This window comes from Platalea leucorodia (assembly GCF_965183815.1).
Source record: "Platalea leucorodia genome assembly, contig: HAP1_HAP1_SCAFFOLD_59, whole genome shotgun sequence".
In the NCBI taxonomy this organism is placed as follows: Eukaryota; Metazoa; Chordata; class Aves; order Pelecaniformes; family Threskiornithidae; genus Platalea; species Platalea leucorodia.
The window spans coordinates 494,403-509,849 of NW_028121451.1; the positions used below are offsets into that span (position 1 = coordinate 494,403).

Below are 15,447 nucleotides of genomic sequence, written 5' to 3' on the forward strand. Positions count from 1 at the left end.
TTGCTGTCTATGGGCATGGGCACTGTCCAAGAAGGAAAAAAACAGTGACAAGTTAAGGGAGATTTCTCCGAGCAAAGTCAAAACAATATCTCATACACCCTCGCCCTGCTACATGCAGACACCCTTTTCCTTTTCTAGCAGACCTTCCTTCAGCTCTGTGGCTGGAGCCCTGGTTGGTGCTGGCTGAATGTGCCATGAGGAGCAGGGCCTCTGCCCGCTGGCTGCCGAGGGGTCAGCCCTGCTCTGCAGCAGTGGGTTCATGGGAAGAGTGGGGGCAGGGGCCAGTCCTGGTGTTCGACCTTCTCTCATGAAACTGCTCCTAGTGCAGAAGGGGCTGTCAGCTTCTGCACTCCCAGTGATAAGGAACTGAGGTGGCAGAAGGCAGTCTGAGAGGTTGGGGTTTTTTACAGCTCCTCCTCCCCTCGTACCCTGGGGAGTGTTCTTGGATGTCAGAAAGCCTCAGCATTTGTGCTGCACTCAGGGAGAACAGAGGGAGTCCTGCGAGGCAGGAGGAGTGCCTGTGGCTTGGTGCAGAATAAGGGGAGCTGGTTTGTCCCTCCGTCTGGCTCCCAGCTGCCCTGGGTTTGCCCCTTTCAGAGGTGGAGGGTGATCACAATCCCATATTACCCTGAAAAGCCACCAAGCACTGCTGAGAACAGAGGGATCTACCTCAGACCATTAAATATCTCGCCCTTTCTCAACATCTCACCACCCCACTTCTAGCCAGGGACACACAGGGCTCATTTCACCAAGGCATAAGCATTTCCTCCATTGCAGCATCTCTACACTTCTGCACAGGGCTTTCAGATAACAAAAGGGTTCTAGGGGACAGGTTTGCATCCCGGAGGGAAGCTCACAGCTTGGAAGGAATCCTCAAGGCAGTAGCCAAGTGTCCTAATGATGGCACTTGAGTGAGGGAGATTCAGCTCATACCCCAGCCCCACAGATTGCATTGCTCACAGCCTCAGAGGTTAGATGAAAGTTGGGATGTGTTCCCATGGACACACGTGCATGAAAGGACCCACAAGATCCACCTGTGACTTCGCAGCTAAAAATTGCCAACCCCGGAGAGCCTGGCAGCAAGAAGATAACAATAGCAAGAACACAGACAAGTGGAGGAACAAGGCAAAACACAGTGAGGGTGTGGCTGAGAGAGGCCAGGGCAGAGGCATTGGGGCACTCAGACAGCGTTCCCCTTCCCCAGCTGTGCACGCCACCTCCCAGACACCACCATTGCCTGGCAGCTGCTCTCAGCCCCTGTGCTCTGCAGAGGGAACTGGGCCCGTGGCTGCAGAGCTGCACCACGGCTCTGCTGGAGCTCTGGCTGCAGAGGAGGTGGTTCACGCCTTGGAGCCCCCAGCCCTGAGGGCAGAGGCTTTGGTGGGTGGGAGAGGAGGCAAGGGGGCTTGCTCAGAGGAAGGGGTCTGCAGTGGAGGGGATCTTACAGAATTTTCTAAATTCTTCCTCCCACAACATTTCTGGTTTTACTTTCCTCTCATTCCCTCATCATCTCCCTGCTGCCTGGAGATTTTCCTGCTGGGAGGTGTTTCCCTGTCCCATGTCTTTTCCCTGTCAGCAATCACAGACCCATCCCAACCTCTGTGCACTCACCTTGGCCCGACAGAAACCTGCCTGTTTGCAGGGCACTGGCTGGGTGCATGTTCCTGTTTGCATGTAGAAGAAACGACAGGTCCCTAACCCCAATGTGTCCAGCAGAGGTGATGCTAGTGCTGTCCATAGGCAGAGGAGTGACTGAAAAGACATCAGGAGACTCCTGGAAGACCTACTGATCACTCAAATTTACAGTTCAGCAGTCTCAGTGACTTGTCAAAATTAAGATCTCCTTTATCATTTGTCTCTTCCCATTCCCCAAGAGCAGGAAATTAAAACACAGACTCAGGAAAGTTCCTTATCTTTTGAATTCTTGTCTTGCTCTTCTCCTTGAAACCTCCTCTTGGAAATATTCTGGAAGTGAGCTGAAGCTCTGAGCAGCCCTGACCCACACAGCACCCTCTTAACAGCAGAAGGACCCTGCCTTGCTGGGGGTCACTCTTTCCACCCACAGCTTCTCCCTGCAGAACCATGAGGAGCTCCCCGGGCAGGCTGAGTGCTGACTCTGGCAGGCAGCAGAGTCCCTGCCCCAGCACACAGCCCCTGGGGTGCAGGGACCCTGCTCGGAAGGACAGCCCTGGGCACCCCTGGCTGCACACCCACCTTCACACCCTGCAGCCATCCCTGGGAGAAGGCAGCTGTCCTGCTCTGTCCCTCTGATGGTGCAGCAGGGAGTCCCTGCTCTGGAGTATGTCCTCCTCCTGTGCGCTAGAGAAACTCTGAGAGTTGTATTTACAGATACCATAAGCTGCGGGGTTTTGCCAGCTTTAGGAAAGCACTCAGCAAAAAGCAGCTGCATTGTCTTGTAGCCAGAGACTTACCATGTAGGGGGCTGTGATGATCTCTCCCCCAGTGAGCTCTCAGCATCCTCCCACTGCAGGTTTTTTTTTAACCTCTCTCTGCCTCGCTCCTCTCCCCTCGGTGCCTGCAGGCAGTGCCCTCAGCCCTGCTGCGCTTTGCAGAGGAGCTGCTCCTGGGCAGAGCTGTCTCTCTGCAGGGCTGCCCACTTGCCAGCAGCTCCCTCCATCCCAGGAGCCCAGCCCAGCTCAGCAGCAGAGGCCCAGCCCAAGGCACCACTTTCTCTGCCCCTCTGGGCTCCCTCCAGGTGTCCCTGGGGCTCCAGGGGAACCTGCTGTGAAACAGGCTGAAGGCATCACTCATGTTCCCTCCCTCATCTGGGGAAAGACATTTATTCCCAGCACTGTCATTTCTCTTTCCAGAGTCAGGTTTAGGTCCTATAATCACTTTTCCTTGTCTCAGCATTAGACAGGACACCCAGACAGTCACAGGGAGGGATTTCCTTTACCTCTGGTGAGGGAGGGGGTTCAGCAGAGTCAGCTGAGGCATCTCATCCTGGGTCTGTAGTCCTGGGGCTGGAAAGGCTCTCAGCTCACTCCCATGCAGACCACAGACCCACAGAAGCTGGGATTCCTCTTGCCTCAGTTCAGGTGGGCACAAAATGGGCACCTGCATGTGAGGTCCTTGTCTCAGCTCCCATGGTGCTAATGGAGATGGAGACCAGGAGTGAGCAGTTCAGACACAAACACCTGGTGACATTTGGGGTTCAGGAAGCGGTCCAAGATGCATCTGTTACTCTGTAGAAGGAAGAGCTGGACATGGATATGAAAGCCAATGTCAGCCGTGGCTGTCACGACCATGAAATAGTGGGGTCTCACCTGCCCAGGGGAAGGAGAAGAGAAGAGTGCACAGAGGAGCAGACTTTGGCCTAGTCTTGTGATTTCTAGTGGGGGAGTCCATGTGAGCAGCACAGAAGGGCAGCAGAGCTCAGTACAGCTGGTCTTCAAGGACAGTATTTTTCACGTAGCAGGCTGCGCATACCAATAGTCAGGAAAACAAGCAGAGCTATCAGGAGAGAAGCTTGGGGAAACAGGAAACTCATGGGGAAGCTCCACAGAAAAAAAGGAAGCATCCAAGAGGTGGATGCTAGGATGAAAACAAAGGAGGAATTCAGAAATATGATTGGTGAGAGAAAAGCCAGAGCTCCCATAGCGCTGACACTTGCAAGGGAGTTCAAGGGCACAACGATGAGCTGGTACTACTTCAGGAACAGTGAAAGAAGAAATGAAGCTCATGTGTGGCCACTGCTGAATTTGCTAAGAGTAGGTGTAGATAGGTGTGAGGCACTCTTGGCCTTTATCTTCGCCAGCAAGGTCTCTCACTTTCATGTGCCTAAGAGGCAGAACCCCAGAAACCCAGGAGTGGATAGAGACCAAGTCAGGAGTTACGTGGGTAACCTCAACCCTTAATAGTCCATTGGAGCAGACGGGATGAATCCAAGGCTGTTGAGAGACCAGGCCGATGTCATAGCAGGGCTACTCTGATACATTTTGGAAGGTCATCAGGACTGGAGAAAGCCAAAAGCAAATGTAGCATACAGCTTCTCAAAAGACCCAAGGGCTGAGCAGAGGAACTATAGGCTGCAGTGACAGAGGCCAGGAGCTGCGTGGCTGGGCAGCAGCTCTCTGGAAATGGCTCTGCTGCTCCCTAAGTTTCATCAGGCAAGACAGGAGCCAGCAGCAAAGGCGGCCAACAGCATGCTGGGCTGTATGAGCCGGAGCAGAGCCAGAAGAAGTGATTCTCCCCCTCTGCCCAGCACCTTTTACCCCACACCCTGCACAATGGCAGTGAGACAATGGCAAACAGGAACCAGTTCACTGGAGAGCCACTGAGCTGGTAATCCCCCAATTCTCCTTCAAGTGTTTGTGTGATTTCCCTAAGAAGATCAGCATCTACAACAACAATGACAAAAGCATTAATCTGCCTAAATATCAATATCTGCAGGGGAGCAATGTGCATCTGTGGTAGCCCCTCTGGGCAACGCCAATGGGATCAGTATTTGCAATAGACAGCACGATCTCCAGTCCACAGGTTTGAAGGGGTTCAGATGAAGGGTGGTCTTGCAAAAGTCACCCTGTGTCCCCTACTGGCATGGACACTGTTGGTTTCCCTCTCCAGAGAGTGGCAGAGGCTGGATCCCCTTCTCAGGCCAGATTCCTTGCCAGGAAGCCACAGCCATGGGGGGAGCTTACTGGAAATTCACTCGGCATCCATTTTAATTGATTTCGTGCTTTTCTGTGACTACACTTTCTGCCCAGAAGGTCATAACAAGACAACAATTTCCTAAGTGATGGTCATAAAGGCCCAATTATTGCCAAGAAAGCTCACCATGAGCTCTGGAGGGAGCTAGGAGGATTGTAATATTCACCAGGAAGATCCAGGAAGCTCAAGGCCTCTTCTGAAGACTGAGTGGCCCTGAGCAGCAGTGATTGGCCAAGTGTAGGTCTAGGACAGGGGGTGGGGGGATTTCAGGGAGAAACAGGCTGATGGCTGATGGTGTTAGCAAATCCTTACAACCATGTGTGAGCCCAAAAATGGAAAGCAGTGGATGTCTGCAGGTGAAAGAGGAGGAGGATTGTCCTGGGAATAAAGCAGGAGGGAAGGTCCCTCCTGTGCCAAGCAGGGATGATACAGACATTTCCATCTTGTGTGCATGCCTCAGGCTGGCAGATGGGGAATGCCCACTGCTGGGGGTGGCTGTGCTCAGTCATCCACATGAGCTGACCTTGCTGACCAGCACCCTTGGGTACAACCTCTCCAGTCCCATGGACTGGTAAGGGTGTGGTTTGCCAAAGCAACCCCTGGCTTGATCCCCATCTACCAGTGGCTGTTCCTTTCCAGAGTCCTGCCTCAAAGCTCAAAGGCCTGGGAGACCTCGCTGGTGGAAACTCAGGCAAGGAGGACATAGATCTATCTACACCTACTCTTACTAAATTCAGCCGTGGTCCCCCATTCTCTCTGTTTCTTCTTTAAGCGTTGCTGATGTAGCAACAGCTCATCTTGGTTCCCGTTGCATTCCCTTTCCAGGTTCAATTGAGTTTTTGTAAGGATCATTGCTGTGCTTGAAGGATGCTGTCCTTGAAGACAAGGTGTATCCAGGCACATTGTGAAAATGAGCAGTCTGTTCCTTGGCTGTACCATCATGGGTGCGATGTTCTTTGTGTTCACACAATGCCTGCAGCTGCTGGGTAGAGGAGGAGCAGACCTTGCCTCTCTGATGGCATCTGACGGCTGATACCTCTGATGGGTGGCATCAGTCACTGGCACACAGGCAGCAAATCGCACTCCCTGCAATGCCATCTGGGCTGTCTGTCACACACCCACCCTGAATGAGAATTGCTTTCCTGGAGGTCCTCTGCTGTTCCTGCAAGCCCTGGCATCTCCTGTAGCTCTGTGGGCCTGGATTTGAACAGGAAATTGCGTTGCTGCCCTAAATTCTGTTAGGCAATGTGGGGCTGAACCTGAGACAACTGGCAATGTAGTTAGTGGAGACCTGGTAAATACAGCGGAAGGAGAAGAGGGAGACTGAGCTCTTCCTATGGCGCATCCCTCCAATTGTTCAGATGAATAACTCTGTAAGCTGCCCTGAACATAATAAGTTCAACTGCCCTTCTTTTGGGCATCAGCTCTCCTTTCAGAAGGCCAAAGGAAATTCTCAACAGCCTCCAAGAGGATGCCCCCAGATCCTGCCCTGTCTGTATGAGCTGCACCATTTCAGTTTACAGTTCCCTGCCCATGTCTTGGACCACCCCTGGCACCTCAAATGTCACCAGACATCTGCATCTCACTCCTCGCATCCCTCTCCAATGATGAGCATGGGAGCTGAGACAGGCCACTCACATGCAGATGCCTATGTTCTGCACAGCTGAAATGAGGCAAGAGGAATCCCACCTCTGCTGGGTTTGTGGCAGGCATGGGAGGGAGCTGAGTCCCTTTCCACCACCAGCACTACAGATCCTGATTGAGATGCCTCGATTGACTCTGTGAATCCCTTCTTTCAGAAAGTGTAAATTTTTCTGTCACTGTCTAGGTGTCCTGTCTAATGATGGGACAAGGAAAGGTGATTCTCATGCCCAAATCTTTTCCTCATAGGAGAAATGACAGTGCTAGGAATACTTGTCTCCCCTCAGCTGAGAGAGGGAACATGAGTGATGCCTTCAGCCTGTTTCACAGCAGGTTCCCCTGGAGCCCCAGGGACACCTGGAGGGAGCCCAGAGGGGCAGAGAAAGTGGTGCCTTGGGCTGGGCCTCTGCTGCTGGGCTGGGCTGGGCTCCTGGGATGGAGGGAGCTGCTGGCAAGTGGGCAGCACTGCAGAGAGACAGCTCTGCCCAGGAGCAGCTCCTCTGCAAAGCGCAGCAGGGCTGAGGGCACTGCCTGCAGGCACGGATGGGAGAGGAGTGAGGCAGAGAGAGGTTAAAAAAAAACCTGGAGTGGGAAGACGCTGAGAGCTCACCAGCAGAGAAATCTTCACAGATAGAAGGTCTGTGGCTGCAGGGCATTGCATCTGCAGATCCTGGTGGGATCTCCTAAAGCTGGCATGTCGCACAGGCTGCAAGATTTGTAAGTACCACTCTCAGAGATTCTCTGGTGTAGAGGCAGAGGATGTGCTCCAGAGCAGGGACTCCCTGCTGCACCATCAGAGGGAAAGAGCAGGATGGCTGCCTTCTCCCAGGGATGGCTGCAGGGGTGTGAAGGTGGGTGTGCAGCCAGGGGTGCCCAGGGCTGTCCTTGTGAGCAGGGTCCCTGCACCGCAGGGGGCTGTGTGCTGGGGCAGGGACTCTGCCTGCCAGGGTCAGCACGCAGCCTGTCCGAGGAATTCACCACGGTGCTGCAGGGGGAAGCTGTGGGTGGAAGGAGCAGCCCCCAGCAAGGCAGGGTCCTTCTGCTGTTGAGAGGGTGCTGCATGGGTCAGGGCTGCTCACAGGCCCAGATCAACCCCAGAATATTTCCAAGGGGATATCTCAAGGAGAAGATCAAGGCAGGGATTAGTAGAACGATAAGGAGATTTCCTGAGTCTGTCTTTTGAGTTTCCTATTCCAGGGGGGTAGGGAAGGGGAGAGAAAAAGATCAATGGAAAAGGATCTCTGAAGTTTTAATAAGTCACTGAGACTCCTGAACTGCAATACTGAGTGATCAGTAGGTCTGTCAGAAGCCACGTAACATGCCTTCAGCCACTGCTCTGCCTATGGACAGCACCAGCATCACCTCTGCTGGACCCATCAGGGTTCTTCTGACCTGCCCTTTTCCACCTGCAAACAGGAACATGCACCCAGCCAGTGCCCTGCAAACAGGCAGGTTTCTGGAGGGCCAGGGTGAGTGCACAGAGACTGGGATGGGGTCTGTGAGCACTGACAGGGAAAAGACATGGGACAGGGAAACACTTCCCAGGGTGAGAATCTTCAGGCAGCAAGGATATGATCTGGGAATGAGAGGAAACAAAAAACAGAAGTATGTAGGAGGCGGAACGCAGAAAACTCCATTTGATCCCTTCCAGTGCAGACCCCTTCCTCTGAGCAAGCCCCCTTGCCTCCTCTCCCACCCACCAAAGCCTCTGCCCTCAGGGCTGGGGGCTCCAAGGCGTGAACCACCTCCTCTGCAGCCAGAGCTCCAGCAGAGCCGTGGTGCAGCTCTGCAGCCACGGGCCCAGTTCCCTCTGCAGAGCACAGGGGCTGAGAGCAGCTGCCCGGCAATGGTGGTGTCTGGGAGGTGGCGTGCACAGCTGGGGAAGGGGAACGCTGTCTGAGTGCCCCAATGCCTCTGCCCTGGCCTCTCTCAGCCACATCCTCAATGTATATTTTTCCTTGTTTCTCCACTTGTCTTTATGATTGTTATGTCATTCTTGCTGCCAGGATCCCTGGGGAGGTGGAGTTTCAGCTGCAGAGTCACACACTGATTTTGTGGGTTCTTTCATGCAGGTGTGTCCATGGGAACAAGTGTCCCAGCTTTCCTCTAACCTTTGTGGCTGTGTGCAATGCAGTGTGCGGGACTGGGGAATAAGCTGGTTTTCCCTTGATCAGATGGTGTCATTAGGAGACTTGGCTATCTCCCTGACGTTTCCTTCCAAACTCCCCTCCAGGATGCAAACCTGTCCTATAGCACCTTTGTGTTATCTGAAATCCTCATGGAGAAGTGCAGAGATGCTATGACAGAGAACGTTCTTTTGGGTTTGTAAAATGAGCCATGTGTGTCCTTGGGTGGAAGTGGGGTGCTGAGACCTTGAGAAAAGGTGAGACATTTAGTGGTCTGCCCTGGATCCCTCTGCTCACAGCAGTGTCTGGTTTTTTTTTTTTTTCAGGGTAACACAAGAGTGAGATCACCCCCATCTCAAGAACAAGCCCACGGCAGCTTGGAGGGAACAAGTCAGAGGGACAGACCAGCTCCCCTCAGTCTCCACTAAGCCCCAGACAATCCTTTTGCCTCGCAGGACTCGCTCTGCTCTCCCTGAGTGAAGCAGAAATGCTGAGGGTTTCTGGCATCCAAGAAAACTCCTCAGGTGAGATGGGGGGAGCTTTAAAAACCCCAAACACTCTCAAACTGCCATCCGCTATCCCCGTTCCTTAGCACTGGGAGTGCAGATGCTGACAGGCCCTTCTGCGTTAGGAGCAGTTTCATCTGACAAAGTTGAACACCAGGACTGGCCCCTGCCCCACCGTTCCCATGACCTCACTGCTGCAGAGCACGGCTGACTCCTCAGCAGCCAGCGGGCAGAGGCCCTGCTCCCCACACTATGTTCAGCCAGAGCTGCAGCCACTGAGCTGAAGGAAGGTCTCCTGGAAAAGGAGTAGGCGGGGTGGAGGCTGTGGTATAGCAGGGTGAAAGTGTATGAGAAAGGCTTAGATTTTGCTCAGAGAAGTCTCCCCTAACGCTTCATTGACTCTTCCTGTAGGAACAGGACCCCGTGCACAGAGGCAGCAGATGTCCAACACCAGCTCCATCACCCACTTCCTTCTCCTGGCCTTCACAGACAGGCGGGAGCTGCAGCTCTTGCACTTCTGGCTCTTCCTGGGCATCTACCTGGCTGCCCTCCTGGGCAATGGCCTCATCATCACTGCCGTAGTCTGTGACCACCGCCTCCACACCCCCATGTACTTCTTCCTCGTCAACCTCTCTCTCCTCGACCTGGACTGCATCTCCACCACTGTCCCCAAATCCATGGCCAATTCCCTCTGGAACAACAGGGCCATTCCGTACTATGGTTGCACTGCACAAGTCTTTCTGTTTCTCGTTTTATTGCAGCTGAGTTGTATCTTCTCACTGTCATGGCCTATGACCGCTACATTGCCATCTGCAAACCCCTGCACTACGGAATCCTCTTGAGCAGCAGAGCTTGTGTCCAGATGGCAGCAGCTGCCTGGGGCACTGGGTTTCTCAATGCTGTGCTGCACACAGCCAATACATTTTCACTCCCCCTCTGCAAGGGCAATACTCTGGATCAATTCTTCTGTGAAATCCCCCAGATCCTCAAGCTCTCCTGCACACACTCCTACCTCAGGGAGATTGGGCTTCTTGTGGTTAGTATCTTAGTGAACTTAGGGTGTTTTGTTTTCATTGTGCTGTCCTATGTGCAGGTCTTCAGGGCCGTGCTGAGGATCCCCTCCGAGCAAGGAAGGCACAAAGCCTTTTCCACGTGCCTCCCTCACCTGGCCGTGGTCTCCCTGTTTATCAGCAGTGGCATGTTTGCCTACCTGAAGCCCCCCTCCATCTCCTCCCCATCCCTGGATCTGGTGGTGGCAGTGCTGTACTCAGTGGTGCCTCCAGCAGTGAACCCCCTCATCTACAGCATGAGGAACCAGGAGCTCAAAGGCGCACTGAAGAAGCTCATTCAATCCATAGTCTTTCAGCAGCAATAAGCTGCCCATGTCTCCTCACAAGTGATTTCCAATGTATCTGAGGAATCTCCTGTGCTTTGGTCATTTTATCTGTGAGAATTCTTTTTGTCCAGGAATGTCTGCATGCAGTCCACTTCTCCAGAGGCATGAACCCAGTCTGGCTGACCTAAAGCACATGTGCCTTGCCCGATGGTAGAGCTGGCCTCCCATGTCACACCTCTGTAATAAAAGGGGATTTCGTCAGTGCTGGTGTCTGGAGGTCGGGCTCTTCTTCCAAAGCTGAGGTCGGGAACAGGATAAACCATTGCCCCCGTGAGTCTGTTCTGCTGTGCTTGGTTTCTCCATGGGCTGAGGGCAGTAGGGCTCAGGGCGATGTGTTAGGGAATGGGACTGGAGGGAGCTTTCAGTTACTGGAGTGAGCCTCCCTATTTGGCCACTTGCAGCACTCTCCAATCTCCACAGGTTTATGGCTGAGTTTTGCTGCACGGCCATTTTTGCCTCCTCCTGCTGGGCTCAGGGCCTGCACTGGGGGAATGGCCAGCCTTGCTCGACCTCTCTCCTTGTCCAGACCCTGGCAGACCCCGGAGCAGGGATGTCTGCGAAACCCCACATGGGATGCAGATAGGGCTGATTATGTTCCAGGACCTGGGGGAGGCTGTCTCAAATAGGAGGAACAGAAAGGGACAGGGCACAAAGGGACGTCATGGAGATCATGCAAGAGAAACTGTTCCTCACACCAAATACACCCTTTGCTCCCCAGTGCCAACAAGGCACTGACAGGGGCCATGAAGCAGCTGCCAGGGGGTGACCACCTGGAGTTGGGGGCTGCAATAGAAGTCAAGAGCAAAGAGAAGAGCGTCCATTGCTGTGTTAGAGACCAAGGCTGAACAAGGCAAATGCAGGGCTGCTGCTGAATGAGGATGGTAATCTAATAAACAGGAGCCAGCAATGGGGCTGAGGGGCTCAAGGCCTTCTGTGCCTGAGTCTTTAGTGAAAAGGTCTCCCAGGCCTATGTGCTCAATGAAGGCGTTCAAGAAGGACGAGAGCACGTATTGGCAGGAACCTCATGAAATCCCACAAGGACAAATGCCAGTTTCTGCCCCTGCAAGGGACTCACCCTGGCAATGGCACAGGCTGGGGGCTGCCTGGCTGGGAGAAGCCCTGTGGGAAAGGTCCTGTTGGTCAGGTCCTGGTGGTCAGCGAGCTGGACAGGAGGCAGCCGTGTGCCCTGGCAGCAAGGGAGGCCACCAGCATCCTGGGCTGTGTGATCAGGAGCATGGCCAGGAGGTGGAGGGAAGGGATTCTCTGGAATATTCCATCCAAATTTCAGATCCTCAATTCAGGAACAATACTGGCAAGCTGGAGTGGTTTTAGCAAAGGTCCCTGAGGACAGGCAGGGACTGGAGCACTTTGCCGGTGAGGAGAGGCTGAGGGAGCTGGGCTTGTCCAGCCTTGAGAAGGGAAGGCTGAGGGGGAGCTCATCCTGGCCTGCCAGTCCCTACAAGGAGGATATGGAGAATACAGAGCCAGGGTCTTCACCATGGTGCATGGTGGGAAGACAAAAGACAATGGGAGGAAGGTGAAAGAGAAGAGGTTCAGCCAGGACATAAGGAAACCTTTTTTCCCCATGAGCTCAGCCAAGTGCTGGAACAGGTCACCCAGAGAGGTTCTGCAGTCTCTGTCCTTGCAGGTTTTCAAACTTAGACTGAATCAAGCCTTGAACGGCTTGGGTCTGATCCTGCTTCTGAGAGGGTGGGCTGCAGCCTTCCTGAGGTCCCTTCAACCTCAGTTCTCTTACGAACCTATGAAGCTGGGCCCTGTTTCTAACTGGAGCAGAGCAGATGTTTATGGGACATGAATCCTCCCGCGCTGTAAGTGACCATCTAACCCAACATCTAGAGCAGTGAAGAGAGGTCGACACCTCAGTGTGACTCGCTCTGTGCAAAGACTGAGGAGTCCTGGGCAGGGAAGGTTCTGGGGACATGGGGCTCTGTGCAAGACACAAAAGGATCTTGTTTTAATGCCTGTAGGCCTGTCAGATGTCAGTTAATATCAATGAAAATGGAAGCAAGAAGAACTGAAGAGAAAGATCCAAAGCAAAGAAAGGTGTCAACACATTTCTCAGCTTTTCTTCAGTCTGTTGTGGTTTAACCCAGCAGCGATAATGGAACCAGAGCTGGCTTCAGCATGCAACGATCCAACACCACTCACCATCTCTCCTGCCCTGAAGGACTGTTATGCCAGGTCGAGCCCAAAGTCATGGACCAAAGGAACTCAGCAGACATTTTAGAGGGATGGCCCATAGACCAAGGGACTGATCTCTGTGTGTTTATATCAAAAGAGAGGAAAAGTGGTGGTGATTCATTGGAACGTATTGGAAAGTGTGGGACCTGGGCATGAGGTATATGGTATAGAATATGGGGTGGATACTGTCCTTGGTTTGGCTGGGATAGAGTTAATTTTATTGGGTTTTTTTTCCTGGTATCTGGTATAGTGCTGTGTTTTGGATTTAGTATGAGAATAATGTTGAGAACACACTGATGTTTTAGTTGTTGCTGAGTAATGCTTACACTAGTCAAGGACTTTTTAGCTTCTCGTGCTCTGCCAGCGAGAAGCTGGGAGGGGACACAGCCAGGACAGCCGACCCAAACTGGTCAAAGGGCTATTCCATACCATATGACATCATGCTCAGTATATAAACTGGGGGGAGCTGGCCAGGGAGGGCACTGCCTTTTTGTGGTCCGACAACTGATGTCTGCCTGGAAGGGTGCACAATTCTTTTTTTTTTTATAATTAAAAAAAAAATAAAATATACGAGCACATTTGCATCAGCTGAATCACTGGAGTACTTTCAAGAAACAACAATGTTTTCCCACCATGACAGAATAGGAATTTCCTGGAAGTGTACTAATGGCAGGAGAAGAAATATTGATCTTCCCCTGGACTTGTCTTACCACTACTCTGTCTAGTATCTCATCTCCCTCATCATTCAGGTGTTTCCACCTCTCCTGAGTAAGTGGCCATGACTAAGGACATCTTCTCAGCAGACTCTCTGGATGTATGCCCTTCCCATTGTTTTCAGGTTTCCTCCTCCGCTTGCTCTTGGATCGTTCAGATGCCTCTCAACTTTCTGGTTTCTGCTTTGAGCTTTAGGGAGTTAGAGACTTGCCCCATTTTTCAGGAGTCTAATTAACTCTTTAGTCAACACCTTAATCATGTGTTTATATCTTTGCTTTCTTATCTGTCTAAAAGTGTTCTTGTACAGAAATCCCTTGTGAAAGGTGGACCACGTTAGCTGCTGCTTGGACTCAGCAGACAGCTGAGGAGAGAGTTTTCAAGCTGATTAAATGGCATCATGTTTAACTTTTGTTTGTTGGCAATGAAGAGAAACCTTTCAGTGGCTGTGTGCAGCCCAGTTCTCTAAGGAAAGCAGGTGGGAGCTGGTGCAAAGGAGCTGTAACATCCATCTGCAGAGCTCAGTAGAGAAGTCTGGTATGAGGAAAGGGATGCAAGTCCCAGGTGGCCGATGAGGGAACTGGTGGGCTTGGGGAGGTGAGGAGCAAGGTCGTCCAGGCAGACCTCAAGGGACTACTTCTCCTTCCCTTCCAGACCTCCTGACGAGTCATCTTAGATCAATATCCACTGGAGCATGCTGCTTCTTCAGTAGACTGAAAAATCAGACAAAATACCCTTAAGAAGCAAAACTGATTTTTTTTACTGAACTCTTCCTCTTTGCCTACCCCACTGAAACAGCTCCAATTAGCTGTACAAGACATGAAGACTTGAAAAAAAGTGCAGGAACAGCAAGGCACAGTAGGGCTTTCTGCATTGTAATGAGCCCCAGGGCGCATTTGGTGCTGAGTCCTTGAGCCTGAGATACTGAGGGGAGATTTGCACAAACCTTTCCAGAAGTCAAAGTCAGAAGCAAAACTCAAAGTACCTTGAAGCATTAAGGGGTCCCTCTGAGGGCCATTACTGACAAGGCCTCCCCATGGAGTCGTTAGAGCAGAAAATTGGAGGCAGTGCTGGCAGGCAGGCAAAGGCAGAGTGCAAGTGGCTCTAATGCTTTGTCAAGCCTTGATGTGTTTCTCAAGCCAAACCCCAAGCCCTGACCCTTGATCGTGTCCCTCACGTGTGGCTCAGGGCTCTTCCTGGGGCACTGGGATGTGGGCTGTGCGATGCCAAGTAAAGGACAACGGTATCACACTGCCTGGCCTCTCTGCCAGGGTGCAAGGAGGCAAGGAGGCTCCGGTGGCATGAGGACAATGTGTCTTCTCACAGGCCTTGGTGTCAGAGGCATCAGCCATAGCCCAGGGGACCAAGGCCTCTGTTCTGTCAGGGACTTCTCAGCACCCTTGGCCATCTCTACCGCAGGCTGTCCTAGGCTGTCCCACGCCTATGGCTGTTTCTCTTCAGGCTGTAGACACCCAACCTGCTTCCACCACACACCATCTTCCTCCCCATACTGATGTCTCTCTGTCCTCACTGGTGACTCTTCTTTGAAACAGACTCATTTCCTGATCCAGACTCCCTCTGGGTGACCTCTTGCACCACAGCACTGCCCTTGGAGTGACATTGCTTTCTTCCTCATGTCCAGTCTGGACCTCCCAAACTGCAGGTTTTGCTAGTTTTCCTTTTTCATGGTCTTTCCCAGGTGCCACCACCTCTGAAAGCATATTTCAAGCTGTCATGGCCTACACGATCCCACACTCCCCAGATCTTCTGATTCACTAGGCCTAAGAAGCCCAGGTCTCTCAGTCTCTCTACACATGGCCCCTAACCCCAACTTGGCAGACCTCTGGATCATCTTCAGCTTCTCGCCATTCCTCCAGAATGGGGACCCCCACACTGGGACACAGTATTCCAGATGTGGCCACACCAGTGCTGAGTCAAGACGGATGACAACTCCCTTTGTCTGATGGCCATGCTCCTCCCAGTGCAGCTCAATATGCACATGGGTATGTTCACGTTTAGCACCATCACTGGCTGCTATGGCACCCCTTGTAATGCCCAGGCCCTTTTCTTTGAGGTTGCTCCTCATCCAGCCCAGTCTGAGCCTGCCTTGATGAGGACATACTAATTAAATGAAATTGCAAGCCAAGGCAGGTATTACCACGGTGACCATCCCAGAAATACCACATGAGGGTAC

At 52.5% G+C, this 15,447-nt stretch overlaps 1 protein-coding gene across 1 annotated transcript; it reads left to right on the forward strand.

Annotated features, from left to right (window-relative positions):
- Positions 1–9,384: 9,384 nt before the first annotated feature.
- LOC309603341 (olfactory receptor 14A16-like) lies at positions 9,385–10,319 on the forward strand (the record flags this gene model as incomplete). Its single annotated transcript, XM_082338211.1, is given in 2 exon segments — positions 9,385–9,691; positions 9,694–10,319. Coding segments are annotated over 2 exon segments (933 nt in total).
- Between the last annotated feature and the right edge of the window lie 5,128 nt (positions 10,320–15,447).